Here is a 19,006-nt window from a genome sequence, read left to right as displayed (position 1 = left end):
CTGTTGCATTGTGGTAAATTGTGGTCAATGACATGAGACAAAGTATATGTGAACTGCTGTATCGAGAGTGATTTTGCTCTGTAAATCTTCACCCAAATCTAAATAAAATAAAATTAAAAAAAAAAAAAAACTGTCATTTCAAATCTAAAATTCTCCAGTCCTCTAATACATTTCTGTTAGAAAATTTTGTTTACAGACAACTTTCTAATTTTACAAATAATAGAAGAGTCTTTACTAGACTGTCGCATAAATTGGGGTCTTTGGACTCTATTCTGCTTGGCTATTCCTTTAACACACCTTCTAGTTTAAAAATACATTTTACCAGCTTCACGAGCAAAACCCCATCCATTCTTCACCTTGGTTGCCTTTTAAATTTTTTTTTTTTGGCTATCCCTACATGTTATTTTTCCATATATACTTTTAGAAATTAAAAGAAAAGCGATGCTGTCTAGTTCCACTTATGTATTCTAATTTCGAATGGATGGAAATCTATCTGGGCCTGCTCTGCATCAGTAAAATTAAATAGCACTCATGGTTGCTCCTGGGTCCTCTCTCTGAGAATAATTTACATCTTTCATTAAATCTATATGAGGAAGGTCCTTAATAATTGCCCATCTATTCAGAGGCAGAAAAGGAGAAAGTCCCAGCCAGAGAAATTTGTCTCTCCACCATGTTCTGTTTGTTGAAACCACTGTGCCAACACCAGGTTTCAGTGTCTAGTTTCCTGCTAGGCCTGGCTTCTTCTCCTGTACCTGGTGTGATGATGTCTGGTATCCTTCTTACAATTTCCACCTGATAGCTGGGGTGGTATGTGGAACAGCAGCCCCTCCAAAACTGGAGTTTGGAGAAAACTTTGGTGAGAAGTATGTTAGAGGAAAGCACAGCACTGGGGGGTTGTCTACATGGTGATGTCAACATATATACCCTCCACACCCTCAACTCCTCTTACCACCTCCTCAGTCTTCATAGCTTCTAGCTCAGCACCAGGCAGATTCGTTCCCTCTTTTTTTACCCGGTTCACTTTTATATCCAAAACTTGCCTTTCTGGATTCCATGAATTTATCCTTACTTGGGATGATGGTGAGGAAAAACAGAGGAATGATGACGAATGGTTCAACCCCACCATTACAGTTAAGAATGTTCACTTGAGATAATAAACCCCACCGTTACAGTTAAGAATGTTCAGTAATAGATCAACACCTTTATTGCTTATAATAACTACTCTGCTGATGTTGTTTGTTGTTGTTGTTAAGTGCCGTCGAGTCGTTTCCAACTCATAGCGACCCCATGCACAGCAGAAACGGAACACTGCCCAATCCCACGCCAGCCCCACAATCCCTGCTATACTTGAGCCCATCATCGCAGCCACCGTGTCAATCCATCTCGTTGAAAGCCTCCCCCTCTTTCGTCGACCCTCCACCCTACCAAGCATGACATCCTTCTCCAGGGAGCATTCTGGCTGCACTTCCTCCAGGACAAATCTGTTAGTTCTTTTAGCAGTCCGTGGTACTTTCAGCCATCAAGTTGTCTCTAACTCATAGCAACCCTATGTATACAGGATGCCCAGTCCTGCACAATCCTCACAATAACAGGTATGCTCCAGCCCACTGTCACAGCCACTATTTTAATACACTGTCTACTCTAGATGGTGTTTTATTGACACCATCCTTTCTTTATGCCATGAAGTTATTAGTGTGCCTACTATTCCCTCCAGCTCTCCTCCACCTTTATATCTCAACTTCCATCCTCTATTATATCTGATTTGCAAAAGAACTAGACCACATATAAGCTAGTTTTGAACGGAGAATTACCAAGGATGGCCAACCATGGCTGAGTTAAACTATATTCTCTTCCGTATGCAATGAACTAGCCAAAAAAAAAAATTTTGCCCTATCCAGATTCCAGCCTGCCCCCCCCCCCCGCAGCCACTTTTCCCCTGAGAGTGGCTCAGGGACTCTTATGAGCCAAAGCCCCAGCAGCTGCCCCCTTCTGCCCTTGCTCAGTGAGGGTTTCTCTGCAGCCATACACCTTGCAGGCATCAATGAGCACTCACTCTCTCCACCCCTACCCATTTCTTTCAGGGCTTTAGGGCCAGGCTGTGGAGTGGCCTCTGATAAGTCACTCAGTTTGAGTCTTATTTCCCCACCTATGAAATTATGATAATAAAAATAACTACTTCATAAGGATGTGGTGAAGATTAAATAAGCTCAGGTAACTCACACAGCATCTGGAAGCACTCCATAAATATAGGCAATTGATATGTGTGTTCTTCCAAAGTTCAGCAGAGTTTTACAAGATCACAGACTTGTAAGTCTATTGTTTGATTAACCACACCTGCTGAAACTCTAAGGCATTTGACTGCTAACCAGAAGGCTGGTGGTTCAAACCCACCAGCCACTTTTTGAAGGGGAGTTTGGACAATCTACTTCCATAGAGATACTGCCTCGGGAACCCAAGGAGGAGTAGCTATGAGTCAGATCCAACTCGATGGCAGTGAGTTTGGAGCTTGGAGCTGAAACTCTAGGAAATAGAAATAACTCCCAGCTCTGCAAAAACCTGGGGAGAATTCCTAAACATTTGGAACATATATAATTTCTTTTAAACTCAGTGTTACAAATTGTATATTTATTACGCAATCTCCAAAATTCACTTAAATTTAATTTAGGTTCTTATTCTTAGATGGAAAACAAACTTAAAGGCAAAGGCAATAATTCTTTCTAAGTACAGAAAAACATTCTTTTTGTAGCAGTAAAATAGTTCTTAATTGCCAGACAATTCTTGATCTTTGAGAGAGTTCACAGCAAAGATATTAAATTACCAACAAGGGTTAGATATTTAACTTTCAAGAAGTTAGATTGACGATGATTATTATTTTCAATATTATTGTGTATTTATCCAGCAAATTTACCCCAAAGAGCCAAAGGTGCTTAACAGAACCTAAAATCCAAAGCATCAAGGTGAGGTAGGTCTGAGGCCCTGAACTAGCTTCATTCTTCCCTTTGGAGAAAGACAAACCTTTAAGCTGAAGTCCAAAGGACTTCACCAAGATCAGTTTGGTTTGTGCAAGTACCCAAACAGGAGTAAAAGAACCTAGAAGCTGCACTTTCAGAAGCAGTAAGACAAACCCCTGCTGCAAAGAACAATCCATCTGAGGCCGGTCAGTCCACATAGCGCAAGTAGATTTTGACTGGGCTCCAAGAGCTAAGGGTGCTGCTTCTCTAGGGCATAGTCCCCATAAGAGTTCAGTAGAGTGTTGTCTGGATTGAAATCCACTCTAAATGCTAAGGGCCTTCCCCTTGACGGGTAAATAAAGTGGTAGATTACAGAGAGTCAGGAGATACAAATTCTTCTGATTTTGCTGTGGGATAGCTGTGTGAGAATGGACAAACCATTTAACCCCGTAGTTTCATCATCAGTAAATACACAGGACTAGACGAGACTAGATTAGACTAGATATCTGAGGTTCCCTTCAGCTAATGAGTCTATGTGACTAAGGTGACAGCAAGGTGTAAACAAAACATGCAAAGAAAATTAAAATTTTATTAAAAATTTTATAAAAAGTCATCTCCCTAATACTTGCCTTTCAGATTAGCTTTCAAATATACAGTTACTAGAATCAAAGGGGCTCTGGTGATGCAATGGTTAAGCACTCAGCTGCTATCTGAGAAGTTGGCCGTTCAAACTCACCCAGAGGCTTCACAGGAGAAAGACCTGGCAATCTGCCCCCATAAAGATTACAGCCTAGAAAACCCTATGGGGCAGTTCTGCTCTGTCATATGGGGTTGCTATCAGTTCAAAATCAAGTTGATGGCACCTAACCACAGGAAGAAGATAGAATCACTATTGCTATCTTCAGTCCTTAACTGTAGCAGTCTGATCCTTGGCTCCCAATTAGAATGATAAGCAGTATTTATCCTATAAAAGAAAAACAATGATCATAACCTTTCTTTTCTCTCCTGTGGGATTTGTTTGTGAATCTCAAGTTAATCATGGCACCTAACAACAGAAGGAGTTCTAGTGGTGTGGTGGTAAAAGCATTAGGCTGCTAACCAAAAGGTCAACAATTCAAACCCACTAGCTGCTCCATGGGAGGAAGATGAGGCAGTCTGCTTCCATAAAGATTTACAGCCTTGGAAATCCTATGGGGCTTTTCTACTCTGTCCTATAGGGTTGCTGTGAGTTGGAATAGACCTGATGGCAATGGGTAACATTAACAGAGTCATAAAGAGAGTAATCCAAGTCACAATTCACAAGCTGAATGTGATAGTTAAGGTTGTGTGTCAACTAGGCTGGGCCATGATTCTCAGTAGTTTAGCAGCCATGATGTAGTCATCCCCCATGATGAAATGTGATATAATGTAATCACCTCCATGATGAGATGTGCTATGAGCAGTCAATCAGTTGAAAGGGAGTTTCCTCAGAGGTATGACCTGCTTCCAACGTATATGTGGATATCCTGAGAAAATTCTCTGGTGTTCTGCTGGATCTTGATTCTGCATCTAGCTCATCATCATCTCTGGTTACTTGACTTGAACCAGTGTCCTGCTGTATTCCTTGCCAGTCATGGGACTTTTGCCTTCACAGCCTGTTGAGCCAACAGTCTGCCATTTTACCTGCTGATCTTGGATTCATCAACCTCTGAAGTTAGCAGCCTGCTACACTGCCTGCTGATTTTGGGTTCATCAGTCCCTGTAGCTATGTGTGTCAGGAGAAGCCTCCAGCTTGATATTTAACCCAAGGACTTGGGACTTGCAAGCCTCTGTAACTGCATGAGCCATTTCCTTGAGATAAATTTATACATATATATATATATATGTGTGTGTGTGTGTGTGTGTGTGTGTGTGTGTGTGTGTGTATATATATATAAGTCTCATTGGTTTTGCTTCTCTAGAGAGCCCAAACTATGACAGTGAACTACAAATACCGTAAACTCTATTCCTTTTCATAGTCATCTATAGGAAAAATAAAAGAAGATCGCTTACTGGTGATTCAATGTCCTCCAGGAGTAAAACAGAACAGCGTTCACATTTCAACAGCGTCTGGGCCCGATGCATGATTTTCTTGACAATTTTCTCCAGGTCAGTCTGTTCTTCAAAGAGATCATTAACCACCTCTAGTAAAGCCTAGAAAAGATAAAATGGACCTATTTATGTGGATATAGGACTGAAAAAAAATGGTTTTGATTTTTTTTTTTGCCTTTGTTTTCTTTCTTTGCTAAAAATTCCATTTAGCCTTTGCTGTAATAAAATATGAAAATAAGTATTTTTGTGTGGCTAGCTTTTCAAAGCATTTATGATTTTTTTTACATATTTCCATTACTTCATTTTATAACACATCTTTGAACTACAAAAACAACTGATAAGTCCATATAGCAGGAACCATAAATTCATTAGCTATAAGCTTGTTCCTCTTCCTACATTAGTTTTTCTGCAATGTGACTAAGTAAAACCCAACATTTTATAAATAAATGTCTGATTTCCCTCCAAAGACTATTTATTTCAGAAAATTACAAAGAAGTTCTTCCTCACCATCAGGAAGAAATAGCTTCTTGTTCACATTTAAGACTTATTTTTCACTAAGATACATCTCTCACAGAACTCTGAAAGAATTATAGAGGTGAATGCTAATTAAGGTTTAGAGCCTTCAAAACACATATATAGAACCTTCATAAATCCCTCTGCACAGGAAGAAGAAGTATTGCTTCATTCCAATCAGTCTAGGAGAAGATTTAGATACCATTGTATATCTTAGGAAGGAAAACAGCATTAAAATTTCTGTTAAAAGAACAAAATGAAAAGCACAGGAATTTAATAGCTAAAAAAAAAAAAAAAAACTTAAATTCTAACTTGAAACTTGTGTTCTCATTTAAAACTTTAATTGTAATAGCCTGTCACTTTATTCAACTAAGTCAACTTGTAATTTTTGCATTAAAATAATATTTGTTTGGAATTTTTAACAACATGCATATTTTCCAGAGATTTGAGATGACTGGGCTATGTAGAGGTGCTAGTTATTATGCTTCCATCAGAGTGCAATCAGAAAATTACACAGCTAGTGAGCTGGCACAGGATGCTTGATTCAATAGAATTTATTAAGATGTCCAAGCTCAATTACCTCTCACAAGAGGATTTCATGAGTTTTCAAACTCACATCTATTCAGGTAGATGTTGTTCATCATTACCCCAGGGATATGACTAATTTTCAACTTTCGTAATGAATTTGATTTCTCCTGGAACCATTTGAAAAATGTGAAATTTCTTCTGTAAGTCTATTTGGGTAGAAAAGCCTTTGAAAGAGTTAAGGGATCCATAAAATAAGCCAACCTCACTGAGCAATTTTAAAAAGACCAGATGTCCTAGGTAGTGCTAATCTCTAAAAAAGTTCTGAGAGTGGACTAAAGGCCATGGACGGCTCCATGATCCCAAAAGCAGAAACAAATACCAATGGCATAAGAAAATTTTGAGTGTATCATGACTGGCATTTGGACAGATCACTGTAAAAGGGCAATGCTCACTAATACCATGTTCAAATATAAAAATGAGGCAATTGTCTGAATAATTATAAACATAATTCCTTTAATTATCCAGACTTTTTCTTTAGATTGATCATATTAGCTGAACAATTATTTAACTTTTCAGTTTGTTGTCACTCTGTGAATAGAGCCTCTGGGACCTATATATGAGAACATTTATCTCAGAGGAAAAACTAATTGTGTCTTGCATCTTGCACTGACAAATCACATTATAGTAATTTTATTGCTTCTAATTAAAAATTGCTGCTTTACTAACAAGTGACAATAGTTTACAAATAATTCAGAATAGGAGAAAAAGTTCAGAAAATCTGGGGTTATATTCAATTCAGTAGACATTGGGAGCACTCTGCACAACTGAACAGTCTGCTTCTTGAGAAGATTCTTTGCCTTTCAGAACACAAACATCTCCATTTTTCCCTCCTTCCTCTATTGCCCTTCTTTTGATCCTGAGTTCATCTTTGACCTCTTCCTTTATCTATACATCCTCCCTAAGGTTAACCTATCTGGGCTACCTATCTGCTAATAGGAGTTCCTGGATGGTGCACATTTTTAATGCTTTTGGCTGCTAACTGAAAGCTTGTCTGCAACACATGGGGTCACCATGAGTGGGAAGTGACTCCATGGCGAGTGGTTTGGGTTTTATTTTATTTTACTTTTTGATATAACTATTAACCTGCCAGCTGCAGGGGTCAAAAATAAATTTAATTCATTTCCAACATCAGTAAGACTCATAGATTTCACTACTTACCATTATTTTTGAATTTGTCACTTCTCACTGCTTGTCTTAGTTATCCAGTGCTGCTATAACAAAAATTCTACGAAAGGGTGCTTTTTACAAACAAAAATTTATTTTCTCACATGTGAGGAGACTAGAAGTCCAAATCAAGGGCGCTGGCTTTAGTGAAAGGCTTTCCCTATCTATTATCTCTAGAAGAAGATCTTTGTCTCTTTGAGCTTCTGCTCCTGGACAGTCTTAATGTGGCTTGGTATCTCTTTTTCTCTATCTCTGTGTATCTAATCTGCTCCATTTATATCTTGTAAGAGATTGACTCAAGACACATCCTACACTAACCCTGAATGAAAACTTATTTCCAATGGAGATTATATCCACAGGTTAGGATTCACAATACATATTTTGAGAGGACACAATTCAATCCATAACACTACCCTAGTTCCAGTCACATGATTTCTTGCCTCCATTAAAGTACTCTCCTAATTCTTCTCTGTCCTTTCAGTCTTCTCTTCCCCCTCCAGCCAGATTATTGTCCCCAGAGAAGCCGGAGTAATCTCTTTTAAAGTAAACCAGACTTCCTGCTTAAAATCTTCTAATGGCTTTTGTGAAGGAGCTCAAAACAACTAGATACTTGGCAGAAGGTGAAGCTTCTACCAAAGATATAGGCTAGACTCCATTGTTTGCTGTTTACTCCTTATTCTGAGCTTTCAAAATTCAGCTAGCCAGCAAATCTCAGAAGCCTGTAGTCTCCCCTCCTGCTTCCTCTCATTGCATACTCCCAGGAAGAATATTCACTCAGGCTGGCCCTAGAAATACCTACAGATTAAGCTGTGAAATAACTCAAACTTTACAATTAGCAAAATAATGTGTAAGAGATCTTGCCATTGTCTTGTGTTCATTAAAGCATGACTTTGTAAAAGTCAACCAATCAGTATTTTTTCTTTGTAAATTCCTGGATTTTCTGTATTTAAACTCTGTGAAAAATTCCTTTTACTGGAATATTTTGGTGAATCCTCACAATCCAAGCCAAACCAAACCCACAGTCATCAAGTTGATTCCAACTCACAGTGACCACCATAGATTTCCAAGGCTGTAAATCTTTATGGAAGCAGATTGCTTCATCTTTCTCCCAGGGAGCAACCAGTGGATTCAAACCACTGGCCTTTTGGTTGGTGGACAAATGACTTATCCACTGCACCACTAGTGCTCCTTGAATAATTACAAAGTGCCGCCCAATTCCAAATTACTTTGTTCCTTCAATAAATATTTTGCTTTAGGTTTACAGAAGTTTCAGTTTGCTCTTTGACACTTTCCATCATACTCAAAATAAAAGCTGAAGTCTAGGCAATGTTCATAGGCCATTTCATCATCTGACCCATGGCTCACCTCCCTACCTCATTTCCTTTCACTCTTGCCCTCTCTCTCTGTTTTCTAGAAACACTAATCAAGCATTCTCCTGCCCCAGGTCCTTTGAACTTGATATTTCCACTACCTAGAATGCTTTCCCCAGGTCTTCATATGGCTCTGCTCCATTTTATTCATACCTCTGCTCAAATCCTATCTCCTTATAAAGGCCTTTTGATCACCCTCTAAAATAAGCATTCTCCCAATCTACTCTTCAGCAACCAGTCTCCAACCCCTTATCTCACTTTACTTTTTTATAGTACTTATCACTACCTGATAATACATTATTTTTTATTTGTATACATGTATTTTATCTATATCCCCATTACAAAAATAAACTCCACACTGACAGGGACTTTGGATGGACAGTGTTGAAATAATTGTTGTTGTTGTTGTTATGTGCCGTCGAGTCAGCCCCGACTCATAGCAACCCCTCCTTGGGTTTCCGAGTCAGTATCACTATGGAAGTAGGATTGCCCAACCTTCCTTCCGACGAGTGGCTGGTGGGTTTGAACCGCCAGCCTTCTGGTTAGCAGTCAAGTGCTTTAGCCACTATGCTACCAGAGCTCCTGTTGAAATAATAGCACCCAATAAATATTTGTGGAATAAATAAATGAATAGTTCTATGCACTGAGGATACAAAGTGTGTTACATGAGGTTTCCTTTAAGAAGTTCAAAATACAGTTGAAGAGGAGGGTCATAAATAAATATTATAATACAATGTGATAAATATGCACCATAGAACAGGTAGTAAATACAAGAGGGAAAAAAATAAGAGAAAAAGGAAGATCAGCTGAAAGGCTGAGCGGCATCTTGAAGGATATGCAAGGCATATGACAGTAGGAGGGTAAAGGGAGACATGAGGACGTTAAAGACAGAAAAAGAAATATGGTTAAAAGTATGAGAAAGTAAGACAGAGTGTTTTCTAATAATTGGGGGTTATATTATTGTTGGGCCAAATTAAAGGAGGAGAATGGAAAGACATGGGGCTGGAGATGAAACAGAATCCAGATGAGAGAAAAGGGGATGTCCCCTGCTAAAGAAGATAGCTATAATAGGCAGTTGTGTTCATCTGTTTCCTGTGGAATATTCATGAATTTAAATGCTTAGCAAATGAAAGTTTTCAACAATTTGGATACCAGATTAACTAAGAGTTTCAAACCTTTTTAAACATCTTATTAAATATATTTCTAAATTGTGCACGTAATCTCCCTATATTTAAAGGTAGAGTAAGCCTAAGAAAATGTAATCTCTTGATCATTTTTCTTTTTATTTTGAGAACTGGTCTTTTTCTTTTTCTTTTTTTTTTTTTTAACTGATTAGTTCTATAATGACGAAGAGATAGAAGATCATTCCTCTGAATATGTTCCTTTATAATTCTATAAAATAGTGTTTGTTTTATTGCCATGTATCCTGCTATCCTGTTCCAGAAAAGCATTTAATTTGAACACAAAACCTTCAAGGGGTGGTGAAGTAATGTTTGTAGCATACTTGTATATGGAAAAGTTTCAAAATGTAGGCATGTGTGTCAGACTAAGAATGATGGAGTCAACATTCACTCTCAGGAAACAAAAAGCCAGAATGTGTGTCAAGATGTAAATGATTGTTCTCAGGAAGAATGTATTCATACCTAACCAAATCAATCAGAATGTAAACCTCTTGGGAAGAACGTGTAAATGTGTCCCTGGCACTAATTATAATCATGAAAAGCTGACTACAATTCTACAATCAAGTATAATCGAACTGGCTGACATCTCACACTGAAGAGGTAACTTACTCTTTCCTAACCAAGTGGTCAGCCTTTATATTTCAAAAAATCTCAAGCTGAAAGTGATCTTATCTACAATCACTCTTGTGTTCTATGTATAAAGACCCTTCTCTCTGCTTGAATGGTGGAGGGCTTTGTGTTTTCACCTAATGCTTCCCAGCTATAGCTATTCTATTCCTCAATAAAATTCCTTTCATTTCACTCCTGACTCCAAGATTTTCTTTGTTGACATTTCTGGTGTCAGAAGTGGGATTTCAAAAGTACATTATCTTTTTCAACCGAGACATTGAGGACATGGGCATGACACCAATGAGCTGTTTTAGGATCTCTGCCTCATCTGCAAATTCTTGGAAATCATTTAAAGTAACAAACAAACAAAAAAACCTCTTGAATATGAGCTCCACACCCTTGCATTGATAACGCTTCTAATTTTATTGTGGATTTGGTTTTGTTTTCGCAAGTGAGTTTATACTGACTGTCTAAAGGAGATATGAAGCCAACTTCTGGGACTTCCACTTACTATATAAACAAGACTTTTGGTCCCTCTATATGTATACTGTTATTTGTCTGGCATAACTTCATTTGGTACAGTTAGGAAAAGTGGTGGCTACTTTCAGGTACTTTCCAATTGCAGAGACTAGTATGTTTAAAATAAGACAATTGATCTCTAGTCAGCAGAATAAATTAGGCTCGAAGGAATGAAACCAGGTTTCATATGGTTGTTACAAAGGAATCCCAGAGATCTTAAGCCACAAAAAGAAAATGTGGGCTTGTGTTTGAGTATCTTAAAAGCTTTCAAGGCATTTGCCACTAACAGAAAAACACTCATGAAAGGATAATATGGGACATGAGATGGGCCAGAGCACTAGGCTAACCACCAGCCACAAGACAACTCACATGCGATGAGACACACTGTGAAACAAAACATTGACCAAACCCCCTGGCAGACTCCCTGCTAGGAATTTTATTTGATTCTGAGACAAAAATTTCAGCCTATTCTTATCATTCATAAATGAGCCTAAGACTCTAGCTTGGGGTTCAAGTTCAAAAACACTATAAGTTGAATATATTTGAACTAATTTAGAATTTCTTTCAAGAAAATGAGTTTTCATCTGTTCTTTTTCCTTCTATTTTTGGAAAATGAGTTCCTATTTGCATTGTCTTTCCCCACACACACACACTGAGGGACTTTTTTTTTTTTTTTTTTTTTTGATGCTCAGGTTTTGTCAGAGGTTATGATATCCCTCGATCTGATCTGAGATTTTGTCAAGTTAATGAGTCATAAGATGTAATTTACTGTTTATTTGAGTCAATCTTACCAAAGAATTGATGTATACATTTTAAGAAACTGGGTTGCTTATGTTATGTGGTATTGTGTAAGATTTTCTTTGAGCTTGACTTTGTTTGATTATTTGGTTTGGTTTTGTCCTGAGACCTTGCCTCTGGTCTAGAGTGTTGTGTCCTAGTTCCATCTGTATCAGACTGGAAGCCATTCCTGACAGTTGCCTTTTTTCATGAGGCTATCTTAGATCTATGTTGTTTTCACTTCTGAAAAAAACTGCTTCTTGCACCAGTCTTACAATCTGAGCTTTAAGTATCTACTCTGAGAAATTTTGATATAAATTGGTCTATTTGAAAAGTATATTGCAAAAGGATGGATAGTTTATTTTGTTTGGCATAACAAGGCTTTTAAAAAAGACAAATTATTCTAAATTGCTTCTCTAAAGGATCCCATAAAGTATGCAAAATACAAGGCTATACAAACATAATAATTTTCAAACTCTGGATGGTATTGTTAAATTAGATTATAATATTTCTTCAAATAACTCACACTGATTGGTTTAATGATAAATAGCACTTATATATAAATTAAATAGTCTTACTATTCCCATGGGAGCTCTGGTGGTGTAGTAGTGCCTAAGGCACTTGACTGCTAACTAGAAGGCTGGTGGTTCAAACCCACCAGCCACGCCTCAGAAGGAAAATGGGGCAATCTACTTCCAGAGTGATACTGCCTCAGAAACCCAAGGTGGGGTCGCTATGAGTCCGGGTCTGACTGGAAGGCACATAACAACAACAACAACAACAACTATTCCCAGGAATAATGAAAATTAATTCATTCTGTCAAAAGATTTTACGTTCATGTCAAACTTGAAAGCAAAATTCTAAAAGCAAAAACTTTCTAAATAACTTAAGCTGGATATCATATGAAATTTGTTTATTTAGGGAAAGGGAATAATTTTAATTAATTCCAGAATGAGAAGAAATAAGACTAAACTCCTTACCAGGAGAATAATAACAATTAAAAGGAAAAGAATTTAGTTATCTCTTGTCTTACAAAATACCTACATCAACTTAAACATATGTAAATGAATTGTGATTAACTGCTTCCTTTTTGATAATGAGCCTCTGAGACCCACACTGTTCTCAAGAAAATGTTTTGAAAAGGCCCCTCCAAACCAAGTGAAAAGATTTTTTAAGACAAAAGAAAATAAGATAATGTAGACATTAATGAAGTTTAAAATATGTAAAATGTAATACAGTAACCAGAAATTGAGTGGATTCACAACATAAAAAAAAGGAAAAGGACAAATCTAAGGCTACATTAGAAATATATAAGAAATAGTAAAAATTTAAAACGGAAGTATAGACTATTTAAACAAACTTTACTTCAACAGCAATTATGTTTTGTAGTACATAGACTTGAAATAATTTCCAAGTTTTTTGGTGATTTAAAAAAAAAAATGATTTAGATATTAAGTTAATGGATATTCATTATAACTGAAGCTTATAAGCTCTTACTTTTTATGGCATAGAGAAAGAATACATACATATATTCAGGTCTAGTAATAAGTATGGTAATTTTTGCCACTAAAAGCATTATGATCTAAGAGATGTATAATAAGGACAATAAATTTAAAAGATTATTTAAGAGGAAATTTATTTAATATGGTAAAAGTTATTGTTTAGTATAGCTAAAAATTTGATGGGATACTTTATGAGAATTTCTAAGAACTTTAATGTCAAATAGCCTATCAAATAAAGAATTGAGTTTCTTGCTGTTAAGAAGCAAAATTTTCCTTTGATTGAGGTTTGAAGATTTAATTTTATGTTTTATGGAATATGCCTTAAAAGGCAAGGGTTCAGTAGAATATATTCCTGAGTTGAAAACCAAGCCACATGGCTTTGGAAAAAACTAAAGTTTTTTTCTTCTTTATTGTGCTTTTTGTGCAAATTTACAAAGCAAATTTGTTTTACATTCAACAGTTCATGCACATTGATTTCACAGCCCCCATTACCACCTCCAACCATAAAAAATTCTCCTCCTCTCCACTCCCTGTGACTACGCCCTCCCTGTGCTCTTCTTAACTATGCATTCCTGTCTGTTCAGCTTTCCCTCTATGTGAATGCTGTCCCTCTGGTGTCTCATGCCTCCTTGATTTAAGGGGTGTCTCTCCCTAGAGTAGGTGGGTGCCTTGCCCTAGGGTACATATTCTGCATCTAGGTCTTTCTACTGCTGGGCTGAGGGCCAATCCGTGGAAATGAGTCCATTTCTACACCCAAAGAGTAACCCGAGGCCATAGTCTCAGAGGTTCCACCGGTTTCTATCTGACCAGTAACTCTGGTTATTTTTGAATTTTATTCCACATTTTTCCTCCCACTCTATCCAGGATCTCCAGCTTTTAGCCCTTTCCAAGTGGTTGGCATTGGTAGCCAAGCACCATCTAGTTCTTCTGGTCTCAGGGTCACGAAAGCTGAGGTCCTTATGGTCCACCTTATCCTTGGACTAATTATTTCCAGATGTATTCAATTTTCTTCACTCTTCTTTGCTTCAGATGAGAGGAAACCAATAATTGTATCTTAGATGGCTGCTCAAAAGCTTTTAAGACCCCAGTCACTACTCACCAAAGTAGGTTGTAGAACAAGATTTTTATGTTGTACCAATTGAGCATCATGTCCCCCAAGCTATGGTCCTGAGTCTACAGGCCCAGTGATTCTCTCTGTCAAGATGTTGGGTTGTCTCTGAGAAATTACTTCAACCCTGTCATCTGTTGCTTCTGTAATGTATGTGCTAATTTTATAGGAGCTCTGGTGGTGCAGTGCCCAAGGCATTTGATTGCTAACCAGAAGGCTGATGGTTCAAACCCACCAGCCACTCCTTGGAAGGAAGGTTGGGCAATCTACTTCCATAGTGATACCACCTCAGAAACCTAAGGATGGGTTGCTAAGAGCTGGATCCAACTCGATGGCAATGGGTTAATTTTATAGCACAAGTGCATATGTAAGATTATCTTCAGCCAAATCTATCCTTGGTCTAGGGTGTTTGGTGTTAGTGGTAATGCAGTGTTGTGCGTGTAATAGTATTTGCCTCTGTTGTCTATATCTTATGTGCACATTTCAGTGTCCCTCCTTTCCCGGTGTCATCATGCTGGTCACAACTCTTTCCATACCATCCCACCCCTCACCCAAATCAATATGTGGCCCCAACTAGTCTGAAATTATCCCTCTCCTTCCCTCCCATTACTGGTAAACAACAAAGTGAATTTCCTTCCCTGACTTTTTCTTGACTTTTTACAATAATGGATTTATATGATTTTTGTCCTTCTGCAATTGACTTATTTCATTCAGCATAATGTTCTCCAAATTCATCCACACTGTGAGATTATTCATGTATTCTTCATTATTCTTTAATATTGCATAGTGTTACATTTTGTGAGTGTACCATAGTTTGTTTATCATTCATTTGTTGATGGGCATTTAGGTTGTTCCCATCTCTTTGCTATAGTGAATTGTGCTGCAATGAATATGGGTGTGCATATGTCTGTTCGTGTTCTGTCTCTCACCTCTTTAGGATATATTCCTAGTAATGGAATTGCTGAAGCAAATGGTATTTCTGTTTTCAGATTTTTAAGGAAACCCCATACCATTTTCCATAATGGTTGTACCATTTTGCAGTCTCACCAGCAGTGTATTAGAGTTCCAATCTCTTCACAACCTCTCTAGCATTTGTTGTTTTCTGTCTTGTTGAACTTTGCTATTATTGCTGGGGTGAGATGATATCTCATTGTTGTTTTGATTTGCATTTCTCTAATGGCTAATGAGGAGCTCTGGTAGCATAGTGGCAAAGACACTTGCCTGCTAACCAGACAGCTGGCGGTTCAAACCCACCAGCCACTCCTCGGAAGGAAGGTTGGGCAATCCTACTTCCGTAGTGATACTGCCTCGGAAACCCAAGGAGGGGTCGCTATGAGTCGGGGCCGACTCGACGGCACATAACAACAACAACAACAACAATGGCTAATGATCATGAGCATTTCCTTATGTGTTTGTTGGCCACCAGTATATCTTCTTTAGTGAAGTCATGTCCTTTGCCCATTTTTTAATTGGGTTGTTTGTCTTTTTGGTGTTGAGGTGTTGAAGCTTTCTGTAAATTTTGGAGATAAGTCCCTTGTCAGATATGTCATGTTGTTGTTGTTGTTGTTATGTGCCGTCGAGTCGGCCCCAACTCATAGTGACCCCTCCTTGGGTTTCCGAGGCAGTATCACTACGGAAGTAGGATTGCCCAACCTTCCTTCCGAGGAGTGGCTGGTGGGTTTGAACCGCCAGCTGTCTGGTTAGCAGGCAAGTGTCTTAGCCACTATGCTACCAGAGCTCCTCAGATATGTCATAGCCAAATATTTTTTCCCAAATCTGTAGGTTCTCTTTTTACCATTTTGAAGAAGTCTTTCAATGCACATAATAATTTAATTTTATAATCAAATTAGCTGTCATCTGGCTTCTCTTCCACTGCAAAAATAAAGTTTTTACCTTTAATATCTTTGGTTAAATAACTCAAGAATTGTTTCTTTGTGACCAGTGATAAAATGACAGTTTTGAAACTTCATGGAGCCACAAAAGATTTGTCTTATGAAGAGAAAGACCTCTTTCAAGTGACAAAGAGCAAAGATGTCTCCTTGAAGACTAAAGTGCACTGAACCCAAGCCATGATATTTTCAATGTTCGTGGTATTTCACCTCTTATGCATGTGAGAGCTGGACAATGAATAAGGAAGACCAAAGAAGAGTTGATACTTTTGAGTTGTGGTGTTGGAGTACCATGGACTGCTAAAAGGACTAAGATATCTATCCTGGAAGAAGCACAGCCAGAATGCTCCTTGGAAGTGAGAATGGCCGGACTTCATCTCACCTACTTTGGTCATGTTGTCAGAAGGAACCATTCCCTGGAGAAGGATATGATCTTTGGTAAAGTGAAGGGTCAATGAAGACAGGGAAGGCCTTCAATGAGATGGACTAACAGTGGCTGCAACGATGGGCTCAGGTATAGTAAGGATCATGTGGCTGGTATAGGACAGGGCAGTGTTTTGTTCTGCTGTGCACAGGGTAGCTATGAGTCAGAGATGACTCAACAGCACCTAATGACAACATGAAGAGAAAAGTGCTTAAAAAAAGTTTTATTTAGTATGTTATGAGTTACATGAAATATGTTGTTAAATCAGGAGAAGTACCAAATTTTCTTTGAATTAAAATTTATATGTCAGAAATGTTTGTTGACAATACCAGCAATGATCAAGAACTGATGGTATTGAAGGAAGTCCAGACTGCACTAATGGCACTGGAAAAACACAAGGTCCTAGGAACTTATGGAATACCAATATAGATGCTTCAACAAATGGATGCAATGCTGGAAGCTCACACCCAACTATGCCAAGAAATTTGGAAGACAGCTACCTAGCCAAATGACTGCAAGAGATCCATATATGTACCCATTCCAAAGAATGGTGATCCAACAGAATGAAGAAAGTATTGAACAATATGATGTGGTGGTTAAATCATTGGGCGGCTAACCAAAAAAGGTCAACAGTTCAAACCCAACAGCCATTCTGTAGAAGAAACATGAGGCAGTCTGCTTCCATAAAGATTTATAGCCTTGGAAACGCTATGGGGAAGTTCTATTTTGTCCAGTAGGATCACTATGAGTCAGAATATACTATCACATGCAAGTAAAATATTTCTGAAGATAATTTAAAAATGGTTGCAGCAGTACATTGAAAGGGAACTGAGAGAAATTCAAGACAGATTCAAAAGAGGGCATGGAATGAGGGATATCATTGCTGATGTCAGATGGATGTTAGCTGAAAGCAAAGAATAGTATAAAGATGTTTCCCTGTGTTTCATTGACTATGAAAAGGGATTCAACTGTGTAGATCATAACAAATTATGGATAACATTGTGAAGAATGGCAATTCCAGAACACTAATTTGTGCTCATGAGGAACCTATACATAGACCAAGAAGCAGTCATTCGAACAGAACACGGGGATACTGCATGGTTTTAAATCAGGAAATATATGCATCAGGGTTGTATCTTTTCACTATACTTATTCAATCCATACACAGGACAAATAATCCAAGGAGCTGGATTATATGAAGAACATGGCTTCAGGATTGGAGGAAGACGTATTAAAAAGCTGCACTATGCAGATGACACAACCTTGCTAGCTAAAATGAAGAGGACTTGAGGCACTTCCTGATGAAGATCAAAGACTATAGCCTTCAGTATGCATTACACCTCAACATTTGAAAAAAAAAACAAAAACACATGAAAATCCTCATAACTGGACCAATAAGCAACATCATGACAAATGGAGAAAAGACTGAAGTTGTCAGGGATTTCATTTTACTTGGATCCACAATCAACACCCATGAAAGTAGCAGTCAAGAAATCAAATGACATACTGCATTGGGCAAATCTGCTGAAAAGAGAAAAAAAAAAAAACCTCTTTAAAGTGTTAGAAACCAAAGATGTCACTTTGAGGACTAAGGTGTGCTTGGTCCAAGCCATGGTATTTTCAATTACCTCATATGCATAAGAAAGCTAACTAATGAATAAGGCAGACTAAAGAAGAATTGATGCATTTCAGTTATGGTGTTTGTGAAGTACATTGAATATATGACTGCCAGAAGAACAAATAAATTTGTCTTGGAAGATGTACAGTCAGAATGCTCTTCAGAAATTAGAATTATGGGACTTCATCCACATACTTTGGACATGTTATCAGGAGGGACTAATCCTTTGGAGAAGGACATCATGCTTGGTAAAGTAGAGGATCAGCGAAAAAGAAGACCCTTGACAAGATGGATTGACACAGTGGCTACAACAATGAGCTCAAACATAGCAACAATTTTGAGGATGGCACAGACCAGACAGTGTTTTGTTCTGTTGTACACAGGGTAACTATCAGCCAGAACTGACTTTACAGCACCCAATAACAACAACATTTGCCTGATATTAAACAACAAGCAAGTGATACTGTATCATAATTTTATTATTTCAATTGCTAGCTTGGCCACAACTTTGTTTCCTTTTAATCTAGCATCATCATAGCCAATGCTTTTAACTGGGGAGTTCACATAATTTATCCACGGAGTTTGTATTACTATTCAGATATTTAGGGACTTGATAATCTTGATAATTCTTGGCATATCCTAACTACTTGGTATTATGTCTCAAGAATATTATGTGTTATATCTGAATCCCTTTAAGAATAAGGTTAATCATTAGGTATAGAG

General features: G+C 37.9%; 1 protein-coding gene across 1 annotated transcript in view; it reads right to left on the bottom strand.

Moving 5' to 3' along the window:
• PDE11A (phosphodiesterase 11A) overlaps positions 1–19,006 on the bottom strand; it is a 592,677-nt gene that overhangs the window by 381,208 nt on the left and 192,463 nt on the right. Inside the window, exon 4 of the mRNA XM_007937915.2 lies at positions 4,983–5,123. Coding sequence (XP_007936106.1) covers positions 4,983–5,123 — 141 coding nt within the window. The remainder of the gene's footprint in view (positions 1–4,982; positions 5,124–19,006) is intronic.

This window comes from Orycteropus afer, unplaced genomic scaffold, assembly GCF_000298275.1.
Source record: "Orycteropus afer afer isolate SDZICR_OR568_19922 unplaced genomic scaffold, OryAfe1.0 scaffold00001, whole genome shotgun sequence".
Classification (NCBI taxonomy): domain Eukaryota; kingdom Metazoa; phylum Chordata; class Mammalia; order Tubulidentata; family Orycteropodidae; genus Orycteropus; species Orycteropus afer.
Note: the sequence above shows the minus strand (reverse complement) of the source record. Positions and strands in the feature narration are given on the sequence as shown.